Consider the following 17,207-nt stretch of genomic DNA (forward strand, 5'->3'; position numbering starts at 1 on the left):
TAAACATGTATAGGATTGGGCTGTAATAAAACTTACAATTCTTCTGACAAATCACACATCACTTTAAGGCAAAAGCATAGTAAGCCATTCACGGTAACATTAATCAAGCAGCAAACTTGACACACTGATCCCCCCCCTCTTTTCTCAGTTCACCTGATTATATCCTTGGTGTCATTTTGACCTAGAAATGTGGTTTCCCACTTAGTTCTGAATTGATCTGATTATGTGTCATTTTAAAATTGTTAGTCATGTCATGCTAGGGATGGTCTGAAATGAACAGAATTAAATAAATCTGTGGTCATGCCTTTGGTCTCTGGATTATAGACCAGAGCTCACTCTGCACCCCATGGTGCACAATGAATCTGGCCTCAAGGCAAAGGGAAAAGAGAAAGATGTGTCATCCTGAATCATGATGTCAGCGCCTTTGCAGCTAAGTGATGGAAGAACGTAGATGGCAACTGTTTCTAAGAATGAAAATATTTAAGATTGCAACATCTGCCAAGGTGGAGAGTGAAGAAACCGTGTCAAGCTCTTCAGGCCACAGTATTCCTTTTTCCATATCCTCTCTTGCTGATTGGGTAATATTCTCAACTGAGTCAGAATACAGCTTATTTTATGAAGCCCCAAAAGTGCTATATAAGCAGGGACGCAGAGTAAACAGTAGCAAAAGAACCTAGCTTTGAAAACTGAAACTTAGGTAAAGAAATCAGATTCAGAATGAAAACCATCTGCCTTATGCTGTTGTGCACGATGGCAGCTTATGCCTTGCCAATCATTTCACAAGGAAGGGAGGAAGAAAACTTGGAGCTTGTTCAGGTAATGGTGGTTACGCAGTTGGATGGAAACCATTCGTAAGTTAGAAACAAGGCTGAAATGAAAAATAGCCCATGGTTTTGCAAGTTGTAAATTTGGTGTTAACAGCTTGAGGAAATGTGTTTTACCCACATAATCCTATGCAATGTGTGTAATACAGGTTACTTCCTAGTAAGTGTGTTTAGGGTCACAGACTTACTTTACAATCTAGACTGTGGTTATATAAGGAATTGTCTGCATTTTCCTTTCTATGAATGCATTTTCATGATTTCTCTATATTTACACTGGCATGGAGATTTTTTCCTGAACCCACTGTGTAGTATTGCTGTGTTGCAAAGATAACAAGGATCTCCTTCACAATAAGGTCAGGCAATGGCATGTAATATAAGTGGTGGTGAGAATGTATGTCGATAACTCAAGGGCTATTATAAGTTTTCATGTGATTGGGACCATGAAGAAAGTAGCAAGTCTATGTTGGAACTGCTTTTTAAGATGTTTTTAACGTTTTTAAAACAGATTTTTTTAAAAGAGGTTTTGTTTTAAGTTGTTTTTAAATAGGTTGTGTTTTAATATATTTTAAAGTCTGTTTTTAAGATGTTTTAGAGTGTTTTTAGTGTTTTGCCTGGGCTCCTTCTGGGAGAAAGGGCAGGATATAATAATAATAATAATAATAATAATAATAATAGTAATAATAATAATAATAATAATAAACTAGAAGCAGATGGATTTGTCCATTTTGGTTTCTTTCTGTTTCTCATTTTTTCAATCTTAAATCAGTTTTCCACATTTCCACAGCAATTTGTGATTTAATCCTCGTCAAAATTTGTCAGTATTTTAGTGCGAATTTCTCCTAAGGACATTTTTGTATGCAGTTTTGACTAATGTGAACATTTTTGCAAGCACTTTCTCCTAAATATAATGCATATGGTATGTTATTTTCACTTGTGGATGTAATTTTATGCACACTTTCATCTAACATATACATTTTTCTACTGATGGTTGGAGAAATTTCAGAGAAGTGCACATTTTGATAGATAATTGTATTTCAGTTTGCTTATTGGTCTGAGAAGTGTGAACTAGGTAGTTTCTCACTAAATCACAAACAAAATCAATTTTCTCCAGCATCCCTAGTCATTACTGTAGGGAACACTAGCGGCCCATTGGTTTCACATGTTTCATTAGAGATTTCTAACTCTAGGACTTGAAATAAGTTTGGATGCATTGGGCCCTATAACCTTTGGACAGATTGGTACTAGGGGAAAATGTTGCCTTTATTTTATGAGAGAGCAATCTAATTTGAGAAAAAAGTTTGCATAGCATCTGGAAAAACAGGAAAATGAGTGTTTAATTTTGCCAATATGACACAAAGCTTTTGAATGTTTATGGGTATATAAGCTGGTTGAATGGGATGGGATGTAATAGGTACAGAATATATCATCCATCATATCAGTCCAGCAGTTTCCAATGAGAGCCGTGATGCTCACACAAAGTTTCTCTACCCATACAGTAGGTGTATAGTTCAGATGTTGCTGAAGTACAACTCCCATCATCACTGGCCATTGGCTTTCTTTACTGGGGCTGATGGGAGTTGTAGTTGAGCAACATCTGGAAGCCCAAAAGTTCCCCACCCCACCATAAAGCTTTCCCCATTCATTTCAACAGAGTTGTTTAAGTGCCTAGTGGAAACTAGAATATATGGGGTGCTGTGGATGGGGTGTCTGTGTGATGGGCTATGATTACCACACTTCCTTCCAAAAATCTGAGCATATAAAATTGGGACTGATTTTAAAAAATGTCTAGGCAAAGTTAAACGCATTTTTTATTTCAGTGTAAGATAGATAGGCTCACATCCTATACCCACTTGCCAGGGAACAAGCATCATTGAACTCAGTGGGACTTACTTCTGAGTAGAACATAGATGGGATTGAACTGTCAAGTACTCTCAGTAACTACTCTCAATAAATATATATAAGCATGCTTAGCATGCCATTTTTATTTTGAAGGAACAAGCAGGGAGCCCAGTTTGCTGTTGCGTTCCTTATCTAGTAATTTTAATGTTCTTTTCACTAATATAACTTCCCCTAATATATGCATTATTATATACAATGTTTGGATAGAGAACTGCATCACAAAATTTGGAGTAGTGCAACATTCAAAGGATAATAGTATTTGGCTAGTTCATTGGTTTGGGAAGTGCAAATTAGGTAGTCCCTCATCAAAATGCAGACAGAAACAAATTTCTCCCCCAACTCTACTTGGAGGTGGAAGCAATTCTAACATCCAATGTAGTACCATCATCCAGTAACAATGTAGTAACAATGTAGTAACATCCAGCATCATCAGCTATGCCGCCTAACAAGATCGGCCTCAAAAGACCTTCTCTCTATCCCACCATTCAAAACAGCCAGACTGGTGAGGACCAGAGAGAGGGCTTTTTCAATTGTGGCCCCCACCCTATGGAACTCCCTTCCAAATGATCTCCGCCAGGCCCCCTCTACAATGAGTTTCTGCCGGGCCGTGAAGACCTGGCTCTTCAGGCAGGCATTTGGGGTGGGTTAGATTTTATCATTATCGCTTTTAGATGTTAATGTTATTGTATTGGTGTGTCATTTTGTGTTATTTTGTTCATTTTGTACGTCGCCCAGAGTTGCTGGATGGCCAGCCAGATGGGCGACTAAGAAATCCAATAAATTAAATTAAATTACCACACATAGGTTTAAAATGCATATGTTCATTATACAGAGAATATAATTTGATCAGGAACCACAGAAAATTCAAGGTGACAATGCAAATCATATACATGACAAGTATTTATTTATATGTTATCTTTATTCACCAGAAAGAATGACATCAGTGCAAAAAGGAAGCTCGCTAAAGTATTCTATGAAATAGGAATATGAGAAATTTTTTTGCTCACAAGAATTTTTTTTATCCGTGTCAAAGAATTTGGAAAGAAAATGTTATGTATGTGTGTATGTTTGTCTATGTGTGTTGAAGTGTGTGTCAGAGTATATGAATATGTATGTTGACTGTGTTTTTAATTGCCCCACCCACCAGCAGCACTGACCATGCCCATGGCATGTACACACACACACACCATTGCCCAACCACAGCCAAATGTGGCCCCTGCCTTAAGGCAACACCTGGCCAGTCTTGGACTTGAGAATTAATAGCCCAGGATATTCAGGTGACGTATCTCCATGGGAGCTAACTGCTAGGTACAAGGCCATTCTGAAATGTTCTGAAAGGAAATGTTAATCAAAGAAGGGAGTAGGTGGCATACCACCCCAAGCTAATAATTACGTGCTCCAGGTCTGTGTGAGGAAAGAAGCAATAGAAACTGCAGTACATGAAAGGTTGTCACATAGAGGAGGGCCGGGATCTCTTCTCGATCGTCCCAGAGTGCAGTACACGGAATAATGGACTCAAATTGCAGGAAGCAAGATTTCGACTGGACATCAGGAAAAACTTCCTAACCGTTAGAGCCATACGACAATGGAATCAATTACCTAGAGAGGTAGTGGGCTCTCTGACACTGGAGGCCTTCAAGAGGCAGCTGGACAGCCATCTGTCAGGAATGCTTTGATTTGGGGTGGACTTGATGACCTTATAGGCCCCTTCCAACTCTACCATTCTATGATTCTATGAGTGAGAGACTGAGAGAGACAGAGGAAGAGACATAGAGAGAGCTACATCTCTGGAGGATCTCTAACCTAACAGCATCAGCAACAGTTGTGGGGAATCTTTGGCCCTCCAGATGTTGCTGAACTATATCTCCCCTCACCCCTGGCATTGGCCATGCTTGCTGAGGATGATGGGAGTTGTAGTTCAGCAACATCTAGAGGAAAGGGAAACTAAGGAAGAGAGTAGGAAAAGAGGGGAGATCCATGTGACCAATAGCTGCAGAGGTGAGAAAGCTGATGTTCTCATATTGATTTGAAATAACCAACTAAATATTTGGCTAGAGGCCTGTAATAATTCTGCAATGTCTGCAAATAGTTCAACTTGGTACCAAGGTATCTAAGGAACCACCTTGCTCCATATATCCCTGCTTGGCAACTGTGCTCCTCTGTTGGGGCACTGATGAGAGTAGCACATGCCCCAGAGCTGCGCTTAGCCTGTACTAGGAACTGGGCTTTTAGTATTGCAGCTCCAGCTCTCTAGAATCAAGTCCTAAGTGAAATTAGACAGGAGCCCAGTGTCATGATGTTTTGGTGCCAACTGAATATGTTTTTGTTTAAGAAGGCTTTCCCTTTCCCTTGTGTAATCCCATCATACACAGAATATCAATTGTATATCTGCAGAAATTGATTTACGAATTTGTAAAGATGGTTTTACTATTTCTAGAATTTGTTGAAATGATTTTATTGTCTTCAGAACCTGTGTTTCATCCTGGTTCTATCTTGCACATCACTTCAGTGGCTTTTATGATATGAAGCAGTCTATAAATAAATACAAATATATCTGTTTGTGAACTTTTTCTCTCTCCTTATCAGAAGTACCTGGAAAAATATTACAACTTTACATCAGATCAGAAAGTTTTAAGATGGAAAGGCAACACCTTTATCATAAATAAAATCAGAGAAATACAACAATTTATGGGACTAGAGGTGACAGGCGATTTAGATTCTAATACCCTGGAGGCGATTCAGAAACCCAGGTGTGGAAACCCAGATGTTGGGCAGTTTGCCTTCTTTGCAGGACAACCCAAATGGGGCAAGAAAGATCTGACCTACAGGTAATCTTTCAGCACAGGGTCTTAAGGGTGAAGTTCACACATTTTATAGCAATAACAACAGCCTGAAATAATAACCTTCTGTTTCAATGTGTGTTGCATTCTTTTTGAAGAATTCTGAATTATACACCAGACATGAACGACCTTGATGTGGACAAAGAGATTGGGAAAGCGTTTAAAGTTTGGAGCCGGGTTACACCACTGACATTCACAAGAGTGTCAGAAGGCACTGCAGACATAATGATCGCTTTTGCCAGCAGAGGTAAAAGGGAGATGGGGAGCCATTACATATATTGACAGCCTAGAAATATTGAGTGCATATGGAATACATAGGAAGCTGCCTTACACTGGGTCAGACCACTGGTCCATGTAGGTCAGTATTAGGGATGCCAGGTTCATGACCTGAGACTGATCCTGTATCTTTAGGAGAAGAGAAAGTCAGCCAAGTGCAGGTGTTCTTGCAACCCTGTAATGAGAAAAACCACAAGGTGGAATTCTCCCTTCCCCCTGCACAACTTTTAAAGATACAGAAGACCTCTTGGAGGCCGGACCTGGCAACCCTAGTCAGTATTGACTGGCAGCAGCTCTGCATGGTCCCTAGACTAGATAGACAATAGCTAGAAGGGTAACATTACCCTTGGTAATGCTTGGAAGACTCTTCAGCTTGGAGCAGTGGCAGCTGGTGGCTCCATGTCAGTGGGGCAGTGGAATCTGCTCCAGGTTTTCGTCCGAACTAGTCTGAAGTTCAGATTAAAACCCAGAGTGGATTCCATTGCCCTGCTGATATGGAGCTACCAGCCACCACTGGCTTGGAGTGTCACAAGTTGTTCAGACCTGCTATAAGTAATTGGTTTGGGGGAAGGGCTGTAGCTCACTGGTAGAGCATCTGCTTTGCATGCAGAAATTCCCAGGTTCAATTCCTGTCATTTCCAGTAGGGCTGGTTATATCCTCTGTCTGAAACCCTACAGAGCCAGACAGGATAAATAATACTGAGCTAGATGGATCAATGGTCTGACTCGGTCAAAGGCAGCTTCCTAGGTTCCCATGTAACAGGTATCTGAGAATGGGCAACAAACTATTTATTGCATCTTCTTGTCTAATTAGAACATGGAGATTTCAACCCCTTTGATGGTCCTGGCGGCACTGTCGCCCATGCCTACGCTCCTAGCAGTGGGATTGGAGGAGATGCGCATTTTGATGAGGATGAAAACTGGACCAATGGCTTAGAAGGTAATTTTAAATAAGGGATAACATAACAGATTTGCTGTTTCCAACAGCAAACACACACAAAAGTACACATATTATTGTTTGTACATCACTTTGAGATTCTCTGAATATTAAGCGATTAAGAAATTTTATAAATACTATAAGATTGACTTTTTATTCTTAGCTTTTTTCAACGAAGTCCTATTCAGAGTAGATCCATTGAAATTAATGAGCCTATATTAGTAATGTCTGTTATCTTCAATGGGTCTACTCTGATTAAACTAGCATTAGATACCATCCTAAGGCTGCAGTCCTAACCCCACATACCTTGGAGGAAGCTCGGTTGAGTGCAATAAGACTTACTTCTGAGTAAGGCTAGGGTCTGCTTGCTGGCCCCAATCCACAAACATTCCATCAAATTGGAGAGTATTTTCAAGCTGCCTTTGTTTTTCCCTAACAGCTTCAGGTCTGATCTGGTTCAAGTGAAGGAAGTAGGTCAAAAAGGCATTGAATGGGTTAATACTATAGAGACTAAGATAGAAACCTAGAGAGGTTTGCTTTAACGTGTGGAAGCCTCTCTAGAATTCACCTTTAATCTCTTTAATTAACCCTTTAAATAATGTACTTCCTTTTCCCCATTAAAAACAGGAGGAGGAGGGGGAGGCAGGAGAGGATGTGCTCTCCCCCCAATGAAAAAGAGTGGTAAGCCATGGCTCCTCCAACCCAGACTAGATCCCAGGTCCTCATCAGAGAAGCTGCTGAGTTCACAGCAAGCATGCTTGCTCAGCACAGAGAAGTAGACATGGTTAGGAGGACTGCACTACAGGTCAGCAGCTACCACTACATGGTGATAGCTCTTATCACAAGGGAGTTAGTTCTTTTCATACACAGAAGCAATAAAGTTTGCAAGGAGAGAGATGAACAATTTTATCACAGCTTACTTTTGCCATCTGCTTGCAGAAATGTAAAATTACTACAGTGGACAATATTCTCATCCATAAAAAGGTAAAGGTAAAAGTGTCCCCGAACTTACAGTGCGAGTCGTTTCCGACTCTTAGGGTGACGTCTTGCAATGTTTACTAGGCAGACCGTATATATGGGGTGGGTTTGCCAGCTCCTTCCCCGGCCTTTCTTTACCCCCCAGCTTATGCCGGGTACTCATTTTACCGACCACAGATGGATGGAAGGCTGAGTGGACCTCGACCCCTTTTACCGGAGATTCGACTTCCTCCTTCCGTTGGAATCAAACTCCGGCTGTGAGCAGAGCTTTGGCTGCATTACCGCCGCTTACCACTGTGTCCCTGAAATTTGCAGGGTTGTTATAACATCCTAAGCAACACTGAGACATGGATTATATCTGTTATTGGGTTTTTTTAAAAAATTAAATCCACGTTTCTTATTTTGTGGAAGCCAACTGGAAGCAATCTCTTAATTTACAAAGCCATGCTGCTTGCGTTCAAGATACTGGCAAACTTGAAGGTAAAATCTATAACGTGTTGCCTTTCTTTTCTTCCTTGCAGGTTCCAACCTGTTTTTCGTTGCCGCTCACGAATTTGGCCACTCACTTGGACTCTTCCATTCTAAAGATCCTAATGCAGTGATGTTCCCATTCTATAAGTATTCCCAGCACAGTCAACAAATCCTCTCTCAAGATGATATTGAAGGCATTCAGTACCTCTATGGTAATTTGTTTCAAATTTATTTATTTTCTAATTAAGACATTTCTGTTCTGCCCTTGATCAAAAGACCATGGGGCTCCTTATGACATAATAACCATACAACACAAAAAGTAAAACAATTATTTTGATACAACTCTTAATAAAAGCAGCAGCATCAAGCAAGTCATACATTGCTAGTCACATTTTTCCTCCTCCAAAAGTCTGCCAGAAGAGGTGTGTCTTCACCTGTTTCCTATAAGAAAAGAATGATGTGCCTAATAAGTGCACCTCTGTGGGGAGAGCGTTCCAAATTGTCTAAGACCTTGTAGTCTCTAATAGCATTTGGGAAATGGAAGTTAACTGATATTCATACAAGTCTTTATAAAAACAACTCTCTAATGATAAGTTGAGAGTTGTTTTTATAAAGATAAGTTGACAGCCAGTGTGGTGTAATGGTTAAGGTGTTGGACTACAATCTGGGAGACCAGGGTTCGAATCCCCACATAGCCCTGAAGCTCACTGGGTGACCTTGGGCCAGTCACTGCCTCTCAGCCTCATGAAAACCCTATTCATAGGGTCGCCATAAGTTGGGATCGACTTGAAGGCAGTACACACACAGACAATGATAAGTTACCAAGAAATGCATTCATCTTTAGGGATGGGCAAATCTGTCCATTTTGGTTTATCTCCATTTCTCATTTTTCCATTTCTCCAAATTTCCACATCTATGTGTGATTTTTTTAAAAAAAAATGTTGTGAAAATCCATCAGCATTTTAGTATGAATTTCTCCTAATAAGCACATTTTTGTATGCAGTTTTGCCTTGTTGTTGTTATGTGCCTTCAAGTTGATTATGACTTATGGAGACCCTATGAATCAGCGACCTCCAATAGAATCTGTTATAAACCACCCTGTTCAGATCTTGTAAGTTCAGGTCTGTGGTTTCCTTTATGCAATCAATCCTTCTCTTCTTTGCTCTTCTTCTTTTTCTATTCCCTTCTGTTTTTTCCAGCATTATTGTCTTTCTAGTGAATCGTGTCTTCTCATGATGTGTCCAAAGTATGATAACATCAGTTTCATCATTTTACCTTCTAGTGACTGCTCTGGTTTAATTTGTTCTGACACCCAGTTATTTATTTTTTTCGCAGTCCATGGTATGCGCAAAGCTCTCCTCCAGCACCGCATTTCAAATGAGTTGATTTTTCTCTTATCCGCTTTTTTCACTGTCCAACTTTCACATCCATACATAGAGATCAGGAATATCATGGTCTGAATGATCCTGACTTTAGTGTTCAGTGATACATCTTTGCCTATTATACACCTTTTTGCGAAGCCATTTTCCTTAGTATTATCCTTTTATTGCATGTTATTTTCATGAATATGTGCACTTTTATGCACCCGTCACCCAGTATATGTATTTTTCTCCACATTACTTGGCTTGGGAATGGAATCCAAAATACGGATTTGAAAAGATGGCTGTGTTTCAGTTTGTATTTTGTTTTGGAAAGTGCAAATTTGTTAGGTTACCCTTTAAATGTAAACTGAATTGAATCTCTCCCCCTTCCCTAGCCCTTGTTAGCAAAAACCCCTTTGTATAAATGTTCTATATAAACCAATGTCAATATATAGTTAAGTATCCTTCCCATCTAGCCAAGGGCTTTTTCATGCAAATGTTTGAGTGTGTTTATATGTTAAAAAAATGACTATTCAGACAAAGATGGATGCTGTCTGCTAATCTGGGGTTTCACAATATCTTTTAGGACCATCATCTAACCCATCTCAGGACCCAGTGGAAGATGACATTCTAAACGAACCAATCAGGCCAGCCCAACCTGCATTACCATCAGCTTGTGATTCTCATTTGACTTTTGATGCTGTCACCCCTTTTCGGGGGGAATTAATGTTCTTTAAAGACAAGTAAGCTACTAATCTTCAAGTGCTATCATACCAGTATCCCCTCCTCCATCCCACCAATAGTTAAAGGACAGAAAGAATGATTTGTTAATGAATGAGAGCCCATCAACACCGTTCAGCAGGTAAGGGGTTGGCCTTGGAACTGTAAGCTGTAAGCTTTGAGTTCCAACCCAGCAAAGAACACACAAATACAACATAATTTTCAGTCCTCTGGTAAGTGGACTTCTATTACACCACCCCTCTCCTTTTCCTACTTTCTCTTAAAGACCCTCCCCACTCCACCTACTTGAAAACTTGCCAGCATCATGCCATCTTATCTCAGATGCTGCAAGCACAAAGAAAGCAGTTTCACAGTCACATTAAACAAAATGAATGTTTATGTTTGTTGCAGGCATTTCTGGCGAAAGCACCCTCAGTTCACAGAGATTGAGTTTAGTTTAATTTCTGCATTCTGGTCGTTTTTAACCTCTGGTGTTGATGCTGTTTCTGAAAATGATGATAAAGATGTGGTGTTTCTTTTTAAAGGTAAGGACACAAAAATTCTAATACTGTGTCATGCTTATTCATTACTGAGTGTAGTGTAGCTGTTAGAGGAAGGGCCATAGCTCAGTGGTAGTGCATGTGGGTCTGAAGTTCAATCCCTGGTACCTTCAGAATGGCCTGGGAGAGATCCTTGTCTGAAATGCTGGTGAGCTACTGCCAGTCAGTGTAGACCACTGATCTTCAACCTTGGGTCCCCAGATGTTGTTGACTACAACTGCCATCATCCCCAGACAGCATGGCCAATAGTCAGGTATGAAGGGAGTTGTAGTCCATCAATGTCTGGGGACCCAAGGTTGAAGAACAGTGGTTGAAGAACAGTGGTGTAGACAATTCTGAACTAGACGGTCTGCCTCACTGTCTCCCTATATTCCTAATTCTGTCCTCTACACAACTATTAAAAGTGTAGCAAGCCTGTCCCCTTTTGCACCTGACCATAGGAAATATCAGAGGGGTGCAGGGGGGCTACTGACATTCCTCCCAGCAAATAGCTTTTCCCCCAACCTACCCACCCTGTTGCTGAACACCTGTGCTCATTGGAAGGAACAGCACATCTCACATGCTGGGATGCCCTTTGTATCTTCTCTGCCTCCTCCAGTGTCCCCCCCCTTCCTTCTGTTGCCATCACTGGTAGCTAAAATATGTTCCATCACCTGCTTCATCACAGGCAACCAGTTCTGGGCTGTGAAAGGTGAGTCCAAGCTTCCTGGCTATCCCAAGCACATCCAGAGCTTGGGCTTCCCGAGAGATGTCAAGCAAATTGATGCAGCGTTTTACAGTGCAAATGAAAAAAGAACATACTATTTTTCATCTGACAGATTCTGGAGGTAAGAAATAGGGACAGAACCATCTGTCAGTTTCAGTTCTCTCTGTTTCTCATTTTTCTAATCTTAAATTTGGTTCTCCACATTTCTGCAACAATTTGAGTTTTTTTAAAATCTTCATGAAAATTCTTCAGCATTTTAGTGAAATTTCTCCTAATAAATACATTTTTGTATGCAGTTTGACTAATGTACACATTTTGCAAATAATTTATCCTAATATAATGCATTTTTGTATGTTTCGTTCACCGATATATTCATTTTTGTGCATGGTTTCCCTTAACATACGCATTTTTGTAAACATTCTTTGATTAGAGAACTGCATTGCAGAATTTGGATAACTGCAAATTTTGAAGGATGGCTGTATTTCAGTTCTCATATTGTTTCAGAAAGTGTGGATTTGATTAATTTGGCCTGAAATGTGAACTTAATCCATTTCTCCCCCATCCCTAGCAATAAATCATGTCAATTGCAATTGATAAATACTTTCCATTGGTTATATACTAGGTAGGTCACTGTGGTCTACCAGAGAGCTTCTCCTTCAAAATTCGAAAGGTATTAGAAGCACACTCCACAATAGAGCAGAGCTTTTAGTGTGGCTGCCCTTGTTTTGTGGAACAGCAGTCCTGTTGAGATACAACTGGCACCTCTTATCTGCATTTTCTGGAGACAACTGAAGACATTTTTATTCTGACAAGCTTTCCCAGTTGGATGGATAGGTCTCTGCTATGGTTATCTAGAGCCAGTGTGGTGTAGTGGTTAAGGTTAAGGTGTTGGACTACGACCTGGGAGACCACACAGCCATGAAGCTCACTGGGTGCCCTTGGGCCAGTCACTGCCTCTCAGCCCCAGAGGGAGGCAATGGTAAACCACCTTAGAATACCACTTACCATGAAAGGCAGTCTATTTCCATTTCATGGTTATCTGTTTTGTATTGCTTTTATCTGCTGTGATTTTCTGTGTTGTTTTTAGCTGCTTTTCAGCTGTTTTTATTGTAATTTGTACATTGCCTTGAGATGGTGTGGAAGGCAATTAATAAAATAACAACAGAACTTCAAAATAGCTACATATTTAAATATATACACACAACTATATATGGAAATGAGGGGTACAATTTAATTGTATTGTACCCCATTCATTTTGCAAAGAATAACAGAGGGGAATGTTCCCCATGGGTTGTTCCTAGGATTAAGTTATAAGCCGGTTTAGACTTCTGGAGTGCCTTCATGCAGAGTGGCCTGTGGAGGAAGCAACACTGGATGAGATTCACCCATGAATACAGGCACTGCTTTCTAGCAGGAATGTGCAGGAGGATGGCAGCCTTTGCTTCAGCCACAAGAGAGCAGCATTCCTTCCACACAGCTGCAGGAAGGAATGCTGAATTCTATGCTAGGGAGGACAATCCAAACTCCAGCTGGGCAGTGGTGTTGTGTGACAGACCAGCGAAGCCATTGTCACATCACCAGCCCCATCACTTGTGAAAGCCAGGTGGAAGGCAGGTGGGCAGGCAGAGACTATGAGAAGTTAAGAACATAAGAAGAGCCTGCTGGATCAGGCCAATGGCCCATCCAGTCCAGCATCCTGTTCTCACAGTGGCCAACAAGATGCCTATGGGAAGCCCACAAGTAGGACCTGAGTGCAAGAGCACTCTCCCCTCTTGTACTTTCCAGCAACTGGTGATCAGAAGCATACTGGCTCTGACCGTGGAGGCAGAGGATAGCCATCGTGGCTAGTAGCCATTGATTGCTTGATCCTCTATGTATTTGCCTAATCCTCTTTTAAGGCCATCCAAGTTGGTGGCCATCACTCCCTCCTGTGGGAGTGAATTCCATAGTTAAACTGGAAACAGGCCCAGGAGGTGTGTGGCTGAAGGGTTCACAAGTCTGCCTTCTAAAGCAGTTGATTCTGGGCCAAAACCATCGCTATCTCAAACATTGGTTGGTTAATATACAGACGCCTTCCTTATTTCTTTCCTCAGCTATGATGAAGCCAGACAAACCATGGAAAAGAAACCCCAAAAAATTAGGGACAGCTTCCCAGGTATTGAGGGGAAAGTTGATGCTGCCTTTCAGCAAAATGGTAAGTAGCATCTCTCATCAGGTGATATGAAGTTATTCCAGTCTGGTGGGAGTCGTGATGTGTACAAACAGGAACTGCCGTTCTGTCTTCTTCCGTGGTCTGGGTCAAACTCCCCACATTTTATTTCACTTTATTCATTTGGAAAAGGGGGATAACTCGCTTCCAGATGTAGACAGCTAATTAAATTATATACCCTTTATACATTATGACAGGCTTTCATCTAGTTAAAAGCTCTCAACACTCCTTTCTCCCTCTGTATCCAAATTCAGAAGTTCAAAACTGCTTCTAGTTGTCTCTATATCCCTTTCTCTAATTTTGGTTGGTGTTGAATTCTCAAGGCTGGAGAGAGATACCAGGCCATTTGTGACATGCCTGATGGCCCATCAAGCTTTCCAGGCAAAATGAGAGGATAGGTCCATAGATGCTAATCAAGAGTCAAAGTCCTAACACTATAAAGGGGACCTTAATATAATGGCCAACTCCTGAGGCTGTTTTTTAAAAATATGCATATGAAATTTTAACATTTAGGTCATAACTTGTAGTGCTTCTAATTTCCAGCTCTAATGAAATTATTTTGTCCCACAATTATGAAAGTAGCAGCAGATTTTAAAATGTAGTGCCAGTGTTGCTTCTCTGTGGGTGGAAACTTGAACCATTGTCTGCCAGAAGGCTCATCTCTGCTGTAATTCAGTGCCTAGATGCAGCAATTAGCTTGACAGACTTAAGGATATAAGGAGAGCTTGCTGGACCAGGCCAATGGCCCATCTAGTCCTGCATCCTGTTCACACAGTGGTCAACTAGATGCCCATGGAAAGCCCACAAGCAGGACCCAAGTGCAAGAGTATTCTCCCCTCCTGCGGCTACTGGCAACTGTTTTTCAGAAGTTTACTGCATCTGACTATGGTGGCAGAGCACAGCCATTGTGGCTAGTAGCTACCGATAGCCTTACCCTCCATGAATTTGTCTAATCTTCTTTTAAAGGCATCCAAGCTGGTGGCCATCACTGCCTCTTGAGGGAGCAAATTCCATTGTTTCGCTATGCACTGTGTGAAGAAGTACTTTCTTTTGCCTGCCCTAAATCATCCAACATTCAGCTTCACTGAATGTCCATAAATCTTCTTTTAAAGCCATCCAAACTTAATTGCCATCACTTCTTCCTGGGGGTACAAATGCCATAGTTAAACTACATATTGCATGAAGAAGTACTTTCTTTTGTCTGTCCAGGGTTAATAGCAGAAATGTATTTCTTTTCTGTTTCACCATCTCTCCATCTTTGTAGCTCAAATAACATGGGAATATTATGCTCCATAAAGCGGTTCCTGGCCAATAACCTGGCCATCACATTTTGCACTAGCTGAAGTTTCCAAATACTCTGGTATGTTTTTCTTATATTTGCTTGCAGTGTGTGACTTATAGTAATTTGACTTCATTTTGCTTTATAGGATTATTTTACTTCTTCAGGGGAAGAAATCAATATGAATTTGACCCTAATACCAGGAGAGTTACTCGTATCATAAAGGCCAACAGCTGGTTTTCATGCAGCGAAAATTAATCCCTGAAGATACAAAAAACAACAGTTCAGAAATAACCAGGACACCTTATATTGAATATTTAATATTAGCACTGGTCCCCTGATACTGATTGTTTTAAAAAATATCATGCATGCAAGTGGTAGCTAATTATTATTAATGACTATGACTACACGTGGAGGAGATCCACACATGCAACCAGAGCTGTTCTTGAAATTTCTGTAGCATCTATTTGTACTGCTGAACAGTTTCAAACTTGGAATATGCCTCAGTTATTCATGTTCTGGTTACTGCCAAATAGTTAGACTACTGTAATGTGCTATTTGTGGGGCTGCCTTTGAAGACTGTTTGAAACCTGTAATTAGCACAGAATACAGCTGCTAGGTTAATAACTAGAACTGTGTGTTAAGATCATTTTATACCTGTGTTAAGCCAATTGCACTGGTTCCCAGTCCATTTCTGGGTCCTATTCAAAGTGCTGCTTTTGACCTTTAAAGCCCTTTATGGCTTAGGATCAGGATACTTGATGGTGCTGCCTGTCTCCATATATGGAGAGCCTCCTACAGGTGCTCTTCCTATTTGAATGAGGCAGGTGGGTGCCTTCTCAGTGGTGGTATCCCGGTTGCAGAATGTTCTTCTCAGAGAGCATTGCCTGGAGCCTCTCTTATTGTCCTTTCGGTGCCAGGCAAATATCCTTTTATTTTCCTGAGCTTTTTATATGCAGTTTTAACTCTGTCGACTACTTTATGCTGCTTATATAATTTGGGGAGTTGAGGGGTTGTATTTATTTTAAAAATTATTTTAATCTTTTTGTAATCCTACCCAAGAACATGATTGAAGGGTGGAATAAAAATATAATGAATAAATTCAAGTTCAGCATTGTAGTTTTAAACTTGTTATAACTGATTTTAGATTTTCATTTTTTTTCCATATGTGTTCTTGTTTTATTATGATGGGTTTTATTGTATGTATTTGTATTTTTGCTGTACACCGCCCAGAGAGCTATGCTAGTCGGGCGGTATAAAAATCTAATAAATAAATAAAATAAATAAATAGTTATATGTGCATATGGGGGAGAACATATACAGTCGAAGATGCCTTTGAGTTTTCTCCCGTTGCTGCTCACCAACTCGATGACTGGTCCATTTTAGGTACTGTGTATATTCCTTTCTTTATCGTTTGCTGTTGGTTTCATCCAGATTTTATGTATATTTTAATACCTATTTTATTTTATATGTTTTCAACATATTAGTGTTGAATTTTATTCTGTAAACTGAGATCCTTGGATGGGAAGCAGTCTATAAATGGAATAATAAATCTATAGCTTTGCAAAAGTACAAAAAAAATAGGGGGAAAAGCCTGAAAGGGAGAAAAACCGCCAAAACCAGCCAATGAAGACTGAGCATATTCGGTGTCCACAGAATCAGAGACATGGAAACCTGGGTGGGAGGGGAAATGGAAGGGAGTAGCCAAAATCAAGAGCAATCCATACTGCAACATTTTGTCACATGTCCCATTTGTTTGCTATATATTAGCAGCTCATCAATGGTAGGGCTGGATTTAGCACAGATGTTTGTATGTATGTCTCATCATGTTTGATCATTAATGAATAAAGTATTTTTTCTGCATATATATTTGTTTACTTGCACTTGCTCTGTGATGACTGGTATCCTAGCGTTTTGAACCAAAGAGCTAGAGATCGAAACTGAATAGGTCTTGCCACCGCTCTGCTATCTATGTTGTTCATTAACATACACAACATTTACCACTGCAGTTCCACTGAGTGAGAAAAGCTTCCCAGGTAACATTTAGACCCCTCATAGAGGTGAGAGCAAGATAGCCTTATCTGGGTGGATAGAGTATGTATTGTTAATGGGTTTGGAGGTTGAGATAAATGATTTCTATGAGTCCC

The 17,207-nt window shown here is 40.4% G+C and overlaps 1 protein-coding gene across 1 annotated transcript; it reads left to right on the top strand.

Moving 5' to 3' along the window:
• Nucleotides 1–517: 517 nt before the first annotated feature.
• LOC133385521 (stromelysin-1-like) lies at nucleotides 518–16,918 on the top strand. The gene is made up of 10 exons (XM_061628724.1): nucleotides 518–816; nucleotides 5,310–5,551; nucleotides 5,662–5,810; nucleotides 6,654–6,779; nucleotides 8,276–8,437; nucleotides 10,173–10,329; nucleotides 10,718–10,851; nucleotides 11,534–11,693; nucleotides 13,666–13,766; nucleotides 15,209–16,918. The coding sequence occupies exons 1-10, from the start codon at nucleotides 718–720 to the stop codon at nucleotides 15,316–15,318; spliced, it is 1,440 nt and encodes a 479-aa protein (XP_061484708.1). The 5' UTR covers nucleotides 518–717; the 3' UTR covers nucleotides 15,319–16,918.
• Nucleotides 16,919–17,207: the final 289 nt, after the last annotated feature.

Source organism: Rhineura floridana, chromosome 5 (assembly GCF_030035675.1).
Source record: "Rhineura floridana isolate rRhiFlo1 chromosome 5, rRhiFlo1.hap2, whole genome shotgun sequence".
NCBI classification, from domain to species: domain Eukaryota; kingdom Metazoa; phylum Chordata; class Lepidosauria; order Squamata; family Rhineuridae; genus Rhineura; species Rhineura floridana.

Coding starts and splice junctions, on each gene's coding strand:
- LOC133385521 (XM_061628724.1), top strand. CDS start 718: ATGAAAACCATCTGCCTTATGCTGTTGTGCACGATGGCAGCTTATGCC. Junction 817..5,309: donor AAAACTTGGAGCTTGTTCAG/GTAATGGTGGTT, acceptor TCTCCTTATCAG/AAGTACCTGGAAAAATATTA. Junction 5,552..5,661: donor AAGAAAGATCTGACCTACAG/GTAATCTTTCAG, acceptor TTCTTTTTGAAG/AATTCTGAATTATACACCAG.